This window comes from Bison bison, unplaced genomic scaffold (assembly GCF_000754665.1).
Source record: "Bison bison bison isolate TAMUID 2011002044 unplaced genomic scaffold, Bison_UMD1.0 scf7180017864456, whole genome shotgun sequence".
Taxonomy (NCBI): Eukaryota; Metazoa; Chordata; class Mammalia; order Artiodactyla; family Bovidae; genus Bison; species Bison bison.
This window is the reverse complement of record NW_011495018.1, coordinates 7,763,847-7,780,109: the sequence shown is the minus strand read 5'-3', so window position 1 is coordinate 7,780,109 and position 16,263 is coordinate 7,763,847. Positions and strand designations below refer to the sequence as shown.

Below are 16,263 nucleotides of genomic sequence, written 5' to 3'. Positions count from 1 at the left end.
TTCCCTCCCACACACCCCCAGCTTCTCTTTGCACAAGCTCCAGTTTGCAGGTGAAGGGGGGCACAGTTGAAATGGAAGGAAAGGGGGCCAGCAGGCAGGATGGCTGCTCAGGGCAAGTCTGAGGCCCAAGCCACACACCTGGTCCAGAGTGGCAGAGGGCCCACTGATACAGAAATCAGGGAGGAGCAGGAGGAGGGGCCCAGAACTTCCCCCAGAAGGCCTGCAGGCGGCCCTCTCCTTGCCCACCTCCCCGGGTCCTGCCCCACTAAACAGGCCCCATCCCAGCTCAGGAATCTGCCCCCCAGGCCATCGACTCTTTTTCAGACCAGGTGCTCACGGAGCCTCCCAGCCCCTGAGCCCCAGCCAGAAGGAAGCAAGGAGACCCCCATCCACCCTTCACCGGCTCTGATCTGCAGCCCTCAGCTCCTCCCTTGCCCTGGGGATGTTGAATTAGGCCCAGAGCCTTCCAAAGGCATGGAAATTCTTTCTTCTTTTTCCTTGAATGAAGCAAACCAGATGGAAAAGAGAAAACTTGAAATGTTTTAGGAATAATGACTTTTTTGTTACTGCTGTTAAAACATGATCATTTTTTTTCAAAATCTAGGCAATATATAAAAGAAGAAAAGATCTCTAAGAGAAGAAGGAGTATAAATGGGTAAGAGCTTGAGGTTCTTATATTTTGATATGATAGTATGTTTCCATGCATCATTGTTTACATGGATCAGGTCTCTAACACCTTCATTCTGTTTTACAACATCATTCCAAGAATTGTTGAATCTTAATTCCAGAGTAGAATGAATCCTGTGCTCGCCACCAATCTTTTGAGGATGGTGCCTTATTTCTGAGATCTGGAGCTTGACTCCTCAGTCGTTGTTGCCATTTAGTCGCTTCAGTTGTGTCCAACTCTTTGCAACCCCATGGACTGTAACCTACCAGGCTCCTCTGTCCATGGGAATCCCCCCAGTATTCTTGCTTGGAGAATTCATGAACAGAGGAGCCAGGCAGGCTACAGACCATGGGCTCACAAAAAGTCAGACACAACTGAGTAACTAACACTTTCAGGCAAGAAATCCGGAGTTGGTTACATTTCCTACTCCAGGAGATCTTTCTGACCCAGGAATCAAACCCACATCTCCTGCATTGCAGGCACTTTTTTACCTATGAGCCACCAGGTTATTCCTCAGGGTTCTCTCAAAAAGAAAAAAAGGCTTTTAGGAACACTGTGCTCATACTTTAAAATGTCCTTTGTCTTTACAACCCAGGGAGCCCTGGGTCACATTTCCTTTCCTTGCCAAACCCTAGATCCCGGCCACCGTTCTCAGGCACCGGATGCTGTGGGGGGATTTTTGTATTGTTTTGTCTCATTTGGCTTTTTTGTTTATAGGATTCTGCCTTTGTCGTGGTGTTCAGTAGCTAAACAAGGTTATGATTCAGAATTGATCACTGTGCATTTTTTACTGGCATATAATGACTTTGTTGAATAGAAGATTCGAGTCCTTCTGGTGAGTTTATGTCTCATTTTCCTTTCATTTCATTCTCTTCTTTGGAAGCACCACAATCCTTTCCCTTCCATGTAAATCACTGCCACTATTATTTTTGCATCTTTGCACAGGTTTGTTTTGCATGATTTTGTCAAACGTGTTTCAGGTTTTTGTTGCCCCGAATGCAGTTTCCTTCTCTGTAGTGTTTTATTATTTTTTTTTCCCCACTTGTTTCCTAAGCTTCATCAACTTGCCTCTCATCTCTTTCTGTCATTATAGAATCTCTTCCTTGAAACGCTCACAGATGTCCTTGGAGCTCAGTTTTTCAGTTCATCGTATCTGTAGTTGCTTTGGATTGTGTGGGATTCATTTGATCTCTCCCCATCCTTTTTTGAGCAACTGCTCTTTGTTGTTGTTCAGCCCCTAAGTTGTGTCTGATTCTTTGCGACCCTATGAACTGCAGACCCTGCGAACTGAAGGCTTCCCCGTCCTTCACTGTCTCCTGCAGTTTGCTCAAACTCATGTCTAGTGAGTCGGTGATGCCATCCAACCATCTCATCCTCTGTCATCCCCTTCTCCTTCTGCCCCAAACCTTTCCCAGGATCAGGGTCTTTTCAAATGAGTCAGCTCTCCGCATTAGGAGGCCAAAGTATTGGAGTTTCACCTTCAGCATCAGTCCTTCCAATGAATATTTAGGATTGATTTCCTGTACGATTGACTGGTTGGATCTCCTCTTCTCCAGCACCACAATTACAATTTGAAGGCATCGAGTCTTCAGCGCTCAGGTTTCTTTATGGCCCAGCTTTACATCCCAACATGACTGCTGGAGAAACCGTAGTGGACTGCATGGATCTTTGTTGGCAAAGTGATGTCTCTGTTTTTTAATGTGCTATCTAGCTTTATCATAGCTTTCCTTCCAAGAAAGAGAAGAAAAACCCCTCTTTAGAAGCATATTATTCACCCGACTTTTTCTCATATCCTTTTCCTCCTGTTTGCATTCTTGCTGAATCTGTGCATAAGTTTTATGTGGATTCCTTTCTGATTGTCACTCAGCTTGATGGGCTCAGCTATCTCCTGAAAAAATAGATTTGAGTAGGAAAAAAGGCATAAAAGCATCTAATCAAGTCCAGCCTTTTCCTGGAGCCGTGACTCTACCGATGACTCATGCCCGAGAAGAGTGGCTGTCCACTCCGCCCACCTGCAGCACTTCTCTGAGTTGGAAAGGTGGTCAAGGACCAAAAAACGGCAAGAAGGCGTGGCTTCCCCTTCCTTCTCCATCTCCTGGGCCTGCCCATCTTGCCTCAAGACATCAGAGGGGGCGCACGCTGGGCTGGAGGGAATTACTGATGGGAGCAGGATGGGGGCGGTTCAGAGCCCTGCTTTGGCTGCTGTCTTGACATGCTTCCTCTCACCCAAATGCAGGCATCATACTAACAGCTAAATCTGAGAATTATTTCTTTGACACTTTTCTTCTCTCCACTTTCTTTGCTTTTCTCTTTCTGGTTTTCTTCTGTAGACATTAGACTTTCTAATTTGACCTGCTAATTTCCTTTTCTTTTTTCCTTTGTTTCCCCATTTTCCTTTCTTTCTTCATTTTTCTAATTTCTTTGGACTCTTCTATGGATTGTGTACCTGTATTTTTCCCATTTTTTTAAATCTATTTTTTTTAATTGATGGATAATTGCTTTACAGAACTTTGTTGTTTTCTGTCAAATGTCAACATGAATCAGCCATAGGTATTCTAGCATGTTTTTAATCCCCAAGAGTCCTCCTTGGGATGTGCAGTGTGGTCACAGCTGCCCCAGACTCTCATCTCTCTCTCACTCCCCACACCTGGCTTACCCTGGACCACCTCTCATCACATGATCACCACTAAGTTCTTCATCTTCTAAGCAGTCCCCCATCCTGCAAAAAGCCTTCCTTGGCCATGTTGTGCATCTAGAAATGCTCATCCAACCAAAGGCCCACTTGGGGGAGATGGACTCAGGAAGGAGGCCAGTACAAGCCCTGGAAGTGAGCCATTTAGACAGAGAATTCCAGGGTTCTGAGAAATAGAGTCTCACCCAGAGGGAAGGGGGCACAAGCTCCAGATGGGCATGTCAACTTGGTTTTTGGACTCTTTGGCCCTCTGGGAATGGACACGGCCAGAGGAAGGCTAGGGAGGGGTAACACAGAAGACTCAGAGCAGGCCAGCTCTCAGCCTCTCAGGACACTGTCTGACCTGCCTTGTGTCTGGGACAAGGGAGAGAAAACTCTTCCCCATCCCCAGCTCGAATAAACCAACTTTCACAAAGATTTTGTTGGTTCCAATCTCACAGTTTGTCAAAGCTATGACAAACCTAGACAGCATATTAAAAAGCAGAGAGAGAGATTACTTTGCCAACAAAGGTCCATCTAGTCAAAGCTATGGTTTTCCCAGTAGTCAAGTCCAGATGTGAGAGTTGGGCCATAAAGAAAGCTGAGCTCCGAAGAACTGATGCTTTTGAACTGTGGTGTTGGAGAAGACTCTTGAGAGTCCCTTGGACTGCAAGGAGATCCAACCAGCCAATCCTAAAGTTCTGAATCTTCATTGGAAGGACTGATGCTGGAGCTGAAGCTCCAATACTTTGGCTACTTCATGCAAAGAGTGAACTCATTGGAAAAGACCCTGATGCTGGGGAAGATTGAAGGCAGGGGGAGAAGGGGATGACAGAGAATGAAATGATTGGATGGCATCACTGACTCAATGGACATGAGTTTGAGCAAACTCTGGGAAATAATGAAGGCCAGGGAAGCCTGGCGTGCTGCAGTCCATGGGCTGACAGAGCAGGACACGACTGAGCGACGGAACAATAACAAGGCAGCATGTTACGTGCTGATCACAAGTCTGATGTGTGATGAGGAGCGACACTCACACGTCTTTAAGCAGGGACACAGCAGAGGACACAAGCTGGGCTCATGTGGAGCGTGTCCTGACCTGATTTCCCAGCCAGTCCGACGAATGGCTCCAACAACAACCATCTTACGGTATCTCTAAACCCCTCACAATGCATCCCCATCTGCCATCACCGTGATAACGCACACCTTCCAGGGGGCAGGACCAAGGAGGCAGGAGGGAAGCTGTGGGGTTCGCCTTTTAGGGACCCACCTTCTATTTGAACATCCCATGTTCTTCAGCACAGCTATTTAATCCTGGTCTCCCATATCCAGACTCTGCTGTTTCCTTGATGCCTACAGCCTGTATGTCAAAATCCCACGTTATATCAACATATACTCCAGCCAGGGAGACAGCTGGCAGTCTAATAAATCATTCCCAGCCTTTAGGATTTCCAGAACCAGTACTTTTCATTTAAAGTTAAACTGGGGACTGACATTGGGTTGACAGCATAAAACAAGCAAAAACAAAACAGAGCAACAACAACCACAGAGCCCTTCACCCGTCACCCGTCACCGCGACCCCATTAAAGAACAAAGGGTGTCAGCCAAACGACAAAAGAGGAACAGCGCTCTTTCAGTGCGGAGGGGATCCCTTTAAGCTGAATCGGCTTACCTTTATGAAAAACTCATTATGTTTTCTTTATTTTTCACATTTCGCCTTAGATCAGGGAACACTTGGTTCTTCATTTTTTCCACATAGTTCAATGTTTGGAAATCACTTCTTTAATGCACATAACAGGAAAAAATTAAAAAGCCGCTATGTTAACAGAGTCATGCCAAGGCCCAGATTCCTCGGGCAGTGGTGGGAACACATAGAAAGAGTGGAGGAGAACTAGGTCTGAAAGGTCTGCCCTTGGACTTGACTCGTTCCAATTCTGTTTGAGTGTGTTGACTGCTCAGCCTCCGTGGGCTTAGGTCACTCCCTGATCCGGGCAGGCACCGCTCCTGCACCTTCTTTCCCAAGTTCCTCTCTCCCAGACGAGTCTGGTCGAAAAGCTCTTCTTGTCCCCTGCTTGTGATGCCCCCCTTTGCACCTTCCCGGATGTTTTGGGGCGCTGCTCAGGTCCTCCCCCCAGGGAGCCTCAGGGACCTCCCTCCACACAGCCAGCCTCCCCTGCCTCTTCATCCCAGTGCACATCCATCACACGAGTGTCTGCTGGTCTAGAGCAAATGTCGACATCACTCATCTTCCTCTAGAAGATAAACACTCAGGGGGCAGGACCTTACTCAGACCTACGCTGCTTCCCCTCCCCAGGTGAACTTGGCAGAGATGGTCATGACCGAGCTCTTAAAAGAGTCAGTGACCTTGAACCTCAGACTAGGTTGTCGCTCAGCCTCCTCCGTACAGTAGGGGGCCAGACGGAGACGCTCTGGTTGACCCGCCTCCCCTGCTTGGAGGTGGTTCTGTCACTTTAACCCACGTCGCTCCTGCTGTGTTTCTGCAGAGTCTCTGGTCACACTCCAGCACTGCCATTGCTGCTGATGCCGTGTCTATAAATATGACGACCCCAGGTCTATATTTGAAGAGTTTATGAGCCTCTTTGTAAAAACACATTAAGAGATTCAGTGTGAAATTCTTCTCCCTTTTAAAGTTTCCCCTTCCCCTGGGCTCCCATCAGTCACACCAGTCTAAGGTCCCTGTTGGCTTCCGCTCTGTGATTTGCAAATTAAAGTAAATGCTGCTTTTTTCCGGACAGAGATCGGGTGGGCCTCCCTCTCCTCTCATCCAGTGTTACTACTGGATCGGATTCCCAATCCCATTTTTCTGGGCACGCAGGCATCAAAGAGGCTTTCCAAAGCAAGCGTGGCTCGAAAGATAAGCAGCACCGTGGGAACGTGACAGGATGGCTGGCTCGTCTTACTTGCCTGGGACACCCCGAGTCTCAGCACTGAGAGTCTCGTCCAGGAAACTCTGGGTCACGAAGAAAGCAAGGAAGATCTGGTGTCCTAGAACAAAGGCTTGTCGCAGAATCATCAAATGTTAGAGTCAGGAGAGCCTTCTGAGCTCCAAGGGTTTCCAAAGGATAGAGAGAAGTGCAAGGTCCTTATACAAATGAAAGCTTACAAAAAGAACACTGAGGAGAGAGGCTGGGCACCTCCACTGGACAGAGGATGGGAGCCTGTACCTCGCCTCGCCTCCACTCTGCAGCCCTGGGAGACTAAGGACCAGCTGGGACCCTAGGGCTCCTCTGATGTCATCCACCCACCACCTGGCCCCCAAGAAGCCCGGCAGGCCCCTCTCACCCCAAACCCCAGCCCTGGGAGAGATTCTGCAGCGACGTTGGTTAACAACACAGATGAGAAACCAAACCCTCAAGAGAGAACACGTCCCCAAGGTCACATGGTTGGAGACAGTGGGGCTCAGACGAAGAACTCGTTCTCCTTCAAAAGAGGCCCTGAGATGAACCAGCCCACGCCCTCTCTCAGTGCTCTGGACATCCTCCCACACACCTGCTTTCTAAATCTGGAATAATCCATGTGCTCCAAACCCCACCTCCGAGATACCACCCCCCAAAACCCTCACACACACACTACTCGAGCCATGGCTATTTAAGGGAGGCCAGCCCCACTGCTCAGGATGCTGACTGTCCGTGGCTTGGTTTGATCGGATGGAAGAATGCTCAGTGCACGTGGTGAGGTTCTTGGGTCTCTGTTGCGTGTCCATGCTCTTCTGTGTATCTGCCTTCTTCCCAAGTGGCTCAGTGATGAAGAATTCGCCTGCCAATGCAGGAGACCCAGGAGATGAGGGGGTTGATCTCTGGGTTGGGAAGATCCCCAGGAGAAGGAAATGGCAACCCACTCCAATATTCTTGCCTGGAAAATTCCATGGACAGAGGTGCAGGCTACAGCCCATGGGGTCACAAAGAGTCAGACATGACCGAGCAACTGAGCAGGCCAGCATGCTCCCACCTGGCACTCAAGTCCTCGCCACACGAAACCTCAGTCCAATTCTGGGTCTATTCTCCCTGCATTTTAGAAATGGCTCCTAGCCTGTCCCGACCCTGGAAACTTCCACCCTCAGATACTTGGAGTCCACTTCCTGGACAACCCTGGAGAACTCTATAACAAAACATTGCCTGATCCTCAGATTTCAGAAGGAAGGGACCAGCCAGCCAATCTCCCAGCCTTCACTATGCTGACATTTAACCACAGACCCTCCTGCCCTGAGGGACCCTAGCGTGGGAAGCACCCACGAAGCTTTACCTGCGGCTACTCCGAGGCACCAACAGAATTTCCTGGAAGTGTGTGTCCAGGGCTGAGAACCTCTAGGGTTCTGAGCCTGGGCAGACCCTCCTCGTCTCCCCAGGGAGTCCTGTTGTGCCCAAAGGTGCTCAGTGGTAAGAGATAAATGGAGGCACTTTAGAAATTTCAAAAGATTATTTGAGCATTGTTGCCGTTGTTTTTTAGTTGTTAAGTCATGTCCAACTCTTTGTGACATGGACTGTAGCCCACCAGGCTCCTCTGTCCATGGGATTCTCCAGGCAAGATTACTGGAGTGGGTTGCCATGCCCTCCTCCAGGGGATCGTCCCAACCCAGGCATCCAACCCCTGTCTCCTGAAACTCCTGCACTGCAGGCAGACTCTTCACTGCTGAGAAGCCCCCATATGAGTATACATTGATTAAAATCAAAGATGGTTAGGAGCCGGCCACCAACAGGAATAAGGGGAAAGGTTTTCATACAAAAGATGTGGACACAAAACAGAGAAACATCGGGGCCTAGGCCGTTGCGCTACTGGGGACCAGTTAGTTGGCTGTTTGCTCCTATGTGTGTATCTTCCTGGATTCCAGTGCGTTGACCTGGCTGAGGTTTCAGCAGCCCAGCTTACCTGGGCTACCAGGCATCAGAGCCACTCAGTCCATGGCCTCCTGGTTTAATTACTTTTACATCAGTGACATAATCCTTTAATTTCTCACTCTAACCACCCAAATGGGCTGGACCTGTGGGTAGGTGCTGTGCTAAAACAACTGGGAAGAAACCTCAGCGATCTTATCCTTACAACAGGGTGAAACAAGTTGCAACATGACCCCCCTCTTCTGTTTGTGGATGGGAAACGCGGGTCCTAATTGGCCCAAGGACCACCACCCCCTGCCCCTACATGCTGTGAATGCTGTGATTGGCCCTGCGTACGTGCCGGCCTCCCAATCATGTGCCCCAGCCGCCAGCGTGGGTTCCCTTATGGAATCTGAGGGCAGAACTGCCATTTTAACATCCCCACATCACCCATGACGTGGGAACCTCATCCACGTCACCCATGAGCCCAGGGTGTCCCTGCAATGAATGACTCAAGCAGGGAAGGTGGGAATCTGTGCCTCCCCCTTGTCCCACAGCCATTTCAAACAGTGGCCTCTCTCCACCCCAGACTTCCTCTCCAAGAGGGTCCAGCTCCCCCCGCCCCCCCCTCCGCCGAGGCTTCCAGATTAACCAGACGCTTCCTGCGGGCATAGGTCATCTTGGTGCTTTGCCACTTGCTGGGAAACCAGTATCACAGATCGGACCAAGTCAGCTGAGAAAAAGAAGGAAGCCCCAGGGACCAAGATGGGGCCCAGGAGGCCCCGGATGAACCAAGTCACTCCCCACCCCTACCCCAGGCGGGTTTCCTCCTTGTTAAATGGAACAGCCAGGCCAAATCATGTCCACCTCTCTGCGTCTAGCCTTCCCCTTGTAATTAATATTTCACCTGATTATATGAGTCAGAGGAAACCAAACGGAATGAAGATGATGAAACCAGAAAGGTTTGGTCCTGAAACTCACATGGTGCACACATCCTGGGATTATTCCACAATAAAAACGTGTTGAAACGTGGTCAGACAGAGCAGAGGCCAGTCTTTGTTATTTAAGCAGAGAGGGAACAGGAGCTGCTTCCAGGGAACTTTGTTGGAAAGACTGGCCTGCCCAGGACGTGATGGGGTGGGTCGGGGTCCCAGGAATTAATACCAGCCCAGGCGATTAAAGGGGCCTCATGCAGGGTCCAGTTTCCTGTGCTGTGACCCAAATGGAGGGCGGTGGTGCCCATATCACAGCCTCCTCTGCCTCATCCATGCCCTGCCCACCTCTGGCCACAACCAAGCCCGGAAGAGCACCTCTGTGGGTGCCCGGGATGTCAGGGAGGGCAGAGGGGAGGCCTGGCAGCTCCCGGTAGCGCTAAGCAACTTTGCAAACCTCTGGGGCCTTCTGGAATGATCCAGACCTGTATACAGTTTCAGGGTCTCCTTACTTCTCCAGCATCTGGGAGGGAAACTCAACCTCTGAGCTCTGAAAAGCACTAAGAGGAAAGCTCCATCCCCTTTCCTTCCACAGCATACCAGGACAAGAGCTTTGCAGGTTAAAATCCCCTCAAAGGAAACACATCAGCTGCCCTGGACCGAGAAGCCCAGAGATCCAGGAGGGGCCATGGGTCACCTGCTCTGGCCGTGGGCTGGCAAAGCCCAGGCAAAGCAGGGTGCTGGTTGGTGAGTGGGTCAGCCCTGGCTCACAGTGTCAAGTGGAAAGACAGTGTTCTACAGCTTAAGAAAATTTTATATCTATTGTGAATGAAAAGTGTTGCCTCCCTCATCAGTAAACAAAGGATTACTGCCGCCATCAAGCCACAGTAAGCCACCCCCGCCAACAAGGAGCCCCGAGAGGACTCGGGATGAGAAAGCCCCGGATAGTGGCCCCAGATGGCCACAACGCATATGCAAGGAATGACGTCAACGAGCCCAGCCTCTTGCATCTTCACATACACAGAAAAGTGTTAAATTCATTAGCTTGAGATATTTGGTTTTCTTTTAATTAACAGTAATCTTCTGATGTTCCGACTACTCGGTCTCTCGTGCAAAAGCCCCTGTATAACCCGGCTCCTCCCTCGCCTCTTTGAAGCAGTCCATCTGAGCAATCTGAGAAGCTGCATCAATTAAGTCCCCAGTTTTGTCCTGCCAAATGAAACATAATTCCCAGCTTTTAGGCTGTGTGTTTTCTTTTCGGTTGACACTATCTGTCCATCTCTCACGCATGACATAACAGGTACTCTCCTGAACGTCTCTCAAATATTAACTGATTTAGTCCTGCTTTACAGATGAGAAAATCAAGGTGTGGGGAGCTGAGGTCCCTCGGCTACTGGTGGAGCCAGGGGGTGAGCCCAGCCTCTGCCCTTTGTGCCTGGCTGTCTATGTAGCCCGGGGCTGGAGCTGAGGTGGGCAACAGGGCTGGCTCAGGGCTGCCAAGTGGACTCAGTGCCTGGAGCTGGCTAAGAGCCGCAGACACGGTGGTGACTAGGTGAGCTGGCCTAGAAGGACAGCAGGGAGGAGGGGGACAGCCCTCTCACCAGCCCCCAGCCCAGTACCCCAGCCCCCAAGGGCCAAGCCAGCCCGGACCAGTGGGTGGACTCGGGGAGGCACTGTAGGACACGGGAGGGAACCTGGCTGAGAACCCTCAGAGACTATCTCCTTGATGAAGAGCAAACCGGGCCCAGGCAGGGGCCAGCGGGCTGGGAGCGGGCCTTTGGAGGGAGTCAGATTCCTGCATCCATGGACTTTGCCCAGAAGCAAGCCACAGCCACTCACTCCCAGCGGCTCCAGTGCATCTCCAGTTGCAGCCTGCCCTCTGCTGGGCCTGTCGGGGGACCAGGAAGCAGTCTGCATCCTCGGGAGCCTTCTCAGAGCCCCAGCCTCGGCCCTGGTTCGGAAACTGAGCGACGATGCACAAAAGCGCAGAGCAGTGCGGCTCACGCGTCCATCGTCATTCTAACTAACCACTTGTTTGGGCTGGAAGTTTCAGTTGATTGCCATTGTCAACGAAACCATTGCTTGAGTTGTATACAATGTGTGAGTGGCACAGCTGGGGGTGGGCAGGGGAGGGCTGAGGAGCAGGGGATAGAGATCTGAGCTCCAGGTAACCCCCGCCACCAGTGTGTCGGGGTCCATTCAAGCTTCCATGGAAAGAAGAGTATTGCTCTGGTTTCAAAGTTAGAGCCACCTGACCCCCTGCTGGCAGATTCTTAGTAAGAGACTTTGTGATGCAAGACGTGGCCCAGGTTCCAAGGCCATTGGCACTCGAGACCTGAGAGCCCAGACTCTTGACTCAGGGCTTAGCCAACAGGGGTGACAGTCTGTTAAGGAAACATCACATTGCTGGTGGAGAGATGTTTTTCCCCCTCTGGTAATTTCATGCTTTAAGTCTGGCTCCATCTTCCCCAAGCTCTACAAACCCTCTCTGATCTCACAGGACAGTTACAGAGGATCAGAAGTGCCTCTCATTCGCATCTTTTCATGACTCAGACTTAATCACCAATGAAATCTCAGCCTCTCAGACTGGTTTCCAATTAGCTGCTACTATCTGAGTAGCTGTGGAAGAAAGTCTAGCTTGGCGTTCCCTCGGCCAGCACCCTGGTTATTAGTTTTCTAAACCCGGACTTACCTGGAGAGTCAAGTCCCTATTTACCTAAAAACAGCAAACAGAAATCCATCACCTCAAGCTTAGGTCAGGGAGGAGCCGTGTCCCAGTTCTGGAGATGTTTCTTCTTCTGTGGCCCCTGATCCCTCCCAGCTCACATCACATCTTAGCTTAAATTCATTCATCATCTATTCTGGTAACCAGAAAAAAATTCCAGTTCCTTTAGTGACCAGCCAGCCTCCCTGTTCATCCAACATTCACAGCATCTACTGGGTCCCAGCCTGTGCCGGGCACTGACCTGGGAGCTTGGGACAGGAAATAGCAGGAAGTTACAGTCAAAACTCCTCCTTCTATGGTGCTACTTAGCGAAAGTGTTATTTGCTCAGTCTCATCCGGTTCTTTGAGATACCATGGACTGCTATCTGCCAGGCTCCTCTGTCCATGCAATTATATTGGCAAGAATACTGGAGTGGGTTGCCATTTCCTTCTCCAGGGGATCTTCCTGACGCAGGGATCAAACCCGGGCCTCCTGCATTACAGGCCGATTCTTTACTGTCTGAGCCACCAGGGAAGCCCTGTGGGAAACGGGAAAACAGTAAGCCAAGTTCATCAGTGAGAGATGATCACACGGAAGATGAAAAGTGCATGACACAGAGGCAGAGGGACTGGAATGTAGCCTCCAGGGTGGCCTTGTTGCCAGGTGACCGGAGAGAGCCAGGCAGGGTGATAAACGGTGCAGAGACCCTGGGCACCGAGGACCGGCCAGGGGCTCATGGGCCTGGAGGAAGGAGGGAGGGGATATGGCAGGAACTGAGGTCGCAGAGGACGAGAGCAGGTCACGCAGGGCCTGCGGGACCACAGGAGGGACTCAGTGGTTGTCCGGGTGAGGGGGTGTCTTGACAGGGTTCCAGCAGAGTGACAGCCCCCAGCTCACACCTGCAAGCCTCCTTCTGGCTGATTGATTGTAAAGAGACCCAGCGTGGATGCTGAGGGCAGGCAGACCACTGCCCAGCCACTGGGGGGCAGCGTGGAGATGATGAGAAGGGGTCTTAACTAAGTCTGGTCTTAGTTAGGGGTTGGGCCGGAGGGGTCCCAGGCCAGAGGAGAATGGGGTGGGAGAGAGCTGAGGACAGCTCCTGGCCTGGGGCCCTGGCTGTGGGGAGGATGGGGGTGTCGGCCCCTGAGGCCGGTTTGTGGTGCTGGGTTGTGGTGACGGTCAGGAGGCAGATGGGCTCTGCAGAGAAGTCTGTGCTGGACACGTGAACTGAGGTTAAAAGTCAGCCCAGGTGCCATCCTGTCCTCTCTCCCCCGCAGTCTGGCCCCCCACACCTCCTTCATCAACACAAATGTCCAGGTAACACCCCTACTCCAGCTCTCCTCCCCCGAGCCACCCGTCTCCCGGCTTCCGTAGCGCCCAGCAGCCCTAGACATGATCGCTGCCGCTTACACAGTGGTGTCCCGTCCCAAGGACAGCATCCCCTCCTCTACGGCAGGTCTCGCCACATCCCCAGCCCTGGTGGGCCTGCGGTGGCTGAACGCAGCCCACAGGCCTCTCTCTGCCCTGTTCCCCTAGGTGCTACTCCTTGGCCAGAGTGTCCCGGAGGTGAACGCAGGTCCCACTGCAGGGCCCAGGGACCCAGGTGGTCACTGCTGCTCTTGGGGACCCTAACAGAAAGGAGCCTCCTTCCTGAAGGCTGCATGCTCTGCCCAGGAGCCTTGAGGGTAGAAGATATCACCACATACTCACACATACACACACATTCACACAAGCATGCACTCACTCACATACACACTCACACACACACACATGCACTCACGCATACACACTCACTCATGCACTCATTTACACTCACACACACATGCATGCACTCACACACACACGTGCACTCACATACGCACTCATACACACTCATACACACTCGCTTATGCACTCATATACACTCACGCACTCACACACACTCTCTCACACGCACACACTCTCACACACATAGACACTCACACACACATACTCACAAGATTTTCACCATTTTTTGCTCCTCCTCTTCCCTTTCTCAGTCCTGGCCCGAGGGTTTTAGACCAGGAGACTGGAAAGCCTGAAAACCCAGCTCTGCCTGACTGTGTGCATTTTTTAAACACGAGGCAATATACGAAGTATTGGTCATGAGTCTGATGGAGAGTGACACTGACACTGCTTTAAGCGGTGGAACCACCGAGCAGGGTCACAGCAGAAGACACAAGCTGGGCTTGTGGGACGTGTGTCCCGTCCTGGTTCCCCAGCCAGTCCAGCAAATCTCTCAAATAGTCAGGAAAACACTGCAAATGCTGAAAAACACAGTCGAATAGATGCAAATGTACGTAGATGTATTTGGGGAGTGACGGGTGGTAAGGATTTTTCCTTTCGTTCTGAATTTCAGCGTCCCGTAGTCACAGCTAACCAGGGAGAACAGCGCCCACGGGTCTGGGCTCGCGGCAGGAGCGCCCCCTGGAGGACGCGCGGCCGCCGGCTCCCTCCTCGCGGTCGCTTCCCAGGCCCCTGCGGTCCATTCTCTGCGGAAGGGCGACCAGCTTGGCTGCCCAAGCGCTGCTTCATGTTTTCTGCTGCAAAGGACATCAAACTGCTTGGGTGCTATTAAAAATATTTAAATAAATGTCCCCTAATTCCTAGCCTAGGAAGCAGGATAAATTGTGTCGGATTTTTCCAGAAAAAAACTTTTTTTTTTTTTTTGAGAATAAAACAGAAAACGAACAGCAAATAAACAAACAATGACAACAAAAAGAAACCCTTCCCAATCACATAGACAGCTTTAATTTATACCTCCTATAAAGCAAGGGCATCCCAAGGCCAAAAGTGATTGCAAACTTTGTTTCCAGAGAAGTGACCTTTGGTTTCAGACCAAAGCAAAAATGAAAGCCCTTTCTGCAAGTATCTCCAATCCAAGGGCACGTGGGAATCTCCTAGGAGAAAAAAATGGTGACATACCCCAAGAAAAACTCATAATGATTTTTTAAAATAACAAACTACACATGGAAACAATTCACAAGGGAAGCCAGCAAATTAAAAAAAAAAAAAAACAGAATGATTAATCCTCCAAGCACTTATAACAACAGAACAGTTCAAATGAAATGATAAATCATGTTTAGAATGATTAAAGACATAAAGAAGGAACAAAACCCATATTTAAAAAACAAAGTTTTGTGAAAAAAAATACAGACTTGAAAATGAACCAAATTGAAATTCTACAATTGAAAATGACCCAAAAATGTCATTTAAAAATGAAAAACTTAATAATTTCGAGACCAGGGTTGGTGATATAGAGAAGTAGAAAGATTTGGTGAACTGAGACATAAACGGGAGGGAATTTCACAGAATGCAGTGCAGGTACAAAGAGGCAGAAAATCCGAAAGTGACTGAGAGGTGGGAAAATGACTAAGAAGGACCAGACTGGAACCCGTGGGGGTTCTGAGGGAGCTGGGAGCACTAGAGATGACCCTTGACATCAATTCTCCTTCCAGCTCCTGGCAGACTGCCTGTCCCATGGCTGGAGGGGGCACGTGATGAGTTCTGGCCACTGAAATGCGAGCAGCCTGGACCAGATCACCTCTCAGCTGATGGGGGTGCTGAGAAAGTCACACGCTCTGGAAGGGGCAGTCTCCAGGTGGTGGGGGAGAAGCCTCCTGAAGCAACTGGGACAGATGAGCAGGAGCTTAAGGAGCCCGAGGGTGACAGCTGTGAGGAAGTGGAGGGAAGATAACAAACTGGACCCTTCAAACGTGTCTTGCAGCAGCTGCTGGTAAAGCGCGGTCATTTTCTTTGCTTGTTAGGCAGTGTGTCTTTGAATGTCCTGGCAGCGTGGGCACAGCGATTCTTCTGGGTTGTGCCAAGCTTGGCTTGTCATTGACACCCTAGACACTCCCAGAGCTGCCTTGTGGCCATGTCTCCAGACCTGCCTATTGGAACCCAAGTCCAGCCCAGCCAGCTTTGCTCCATTCAGCACATGCCTCACTGCAGGAGAGAGAGCAAGCAGCAGGGAAAGAAGGTCAGGTCAAGCAGGAGGAGTACCCGCTGCCACGTGGAAGCCCAACACCTCAGTGTGCCTACACTAAGGCAGGACAAGTGTCAGCAAAGGACCCCCTGGGGAAAGGGGGTCCCCCTGGACCCCTGAGCTCTGTCCCCTCACATCTAGGAAGGACAAGGGTAGCCGAGCCTGCCTGGGTGGGGCTAGAGGCCACAAAGCCTGGCTTATGGAGATGGCCCTGGAGCCGGGAGCCTCAAGGTCCATTTTGCAAGGAGACAGGAGAGCCCAGGAAGGATGCTGTGGGGAGTGGAGACGGCAGAACAACGATGGGTGAGGAAGGAGCTCTAGCCTGGTCCTCATCACCTACACTCCCACCTCTGAGGGCCCCCTGGGGGGGTCAGGGCTCCCCCAGGCTCTCCTGAGCCTGGGAGGGTGCATGAGACCCAAGTTCAGGTCCGCTCAGGACAGGGTACTTGG

The 16,263-nt window shown here is 50.9% G+C and overlaps 1 protein-coding gene across 1 annotated transcript in view; it reads right to left on the bottom strand.

The window, feature by feature from the left end:
• The window catches only part of CPXM2 (carboxypeptidase X (M14 family), member 2), a 206,882-nt gene extending 193,681 nt beyond the window's left edge, over positions 1-13,201 (bottom strand). The window contains exons 1-3 of the mRNA XM_010859573.1: positions 13,100-13,201; positions 11,795-11,818; positions 10,942-11,065 (exon numbers count right to left, since the gene is read on the bottom strand). Of these exons, the coding sequence (XP_010857875.1) occupies positions 10,942-11,065; positions 11,795-11,818; positions 13,100-13,201 (250 nt within the window). The remainder of the gene's footprint in view (positions 1-10,941; positions 11,066-11,794; positions 11,819-13,099) is intronic.
• Positions 13,202-16,263: the final 3,062 nt, after the last annotated feature.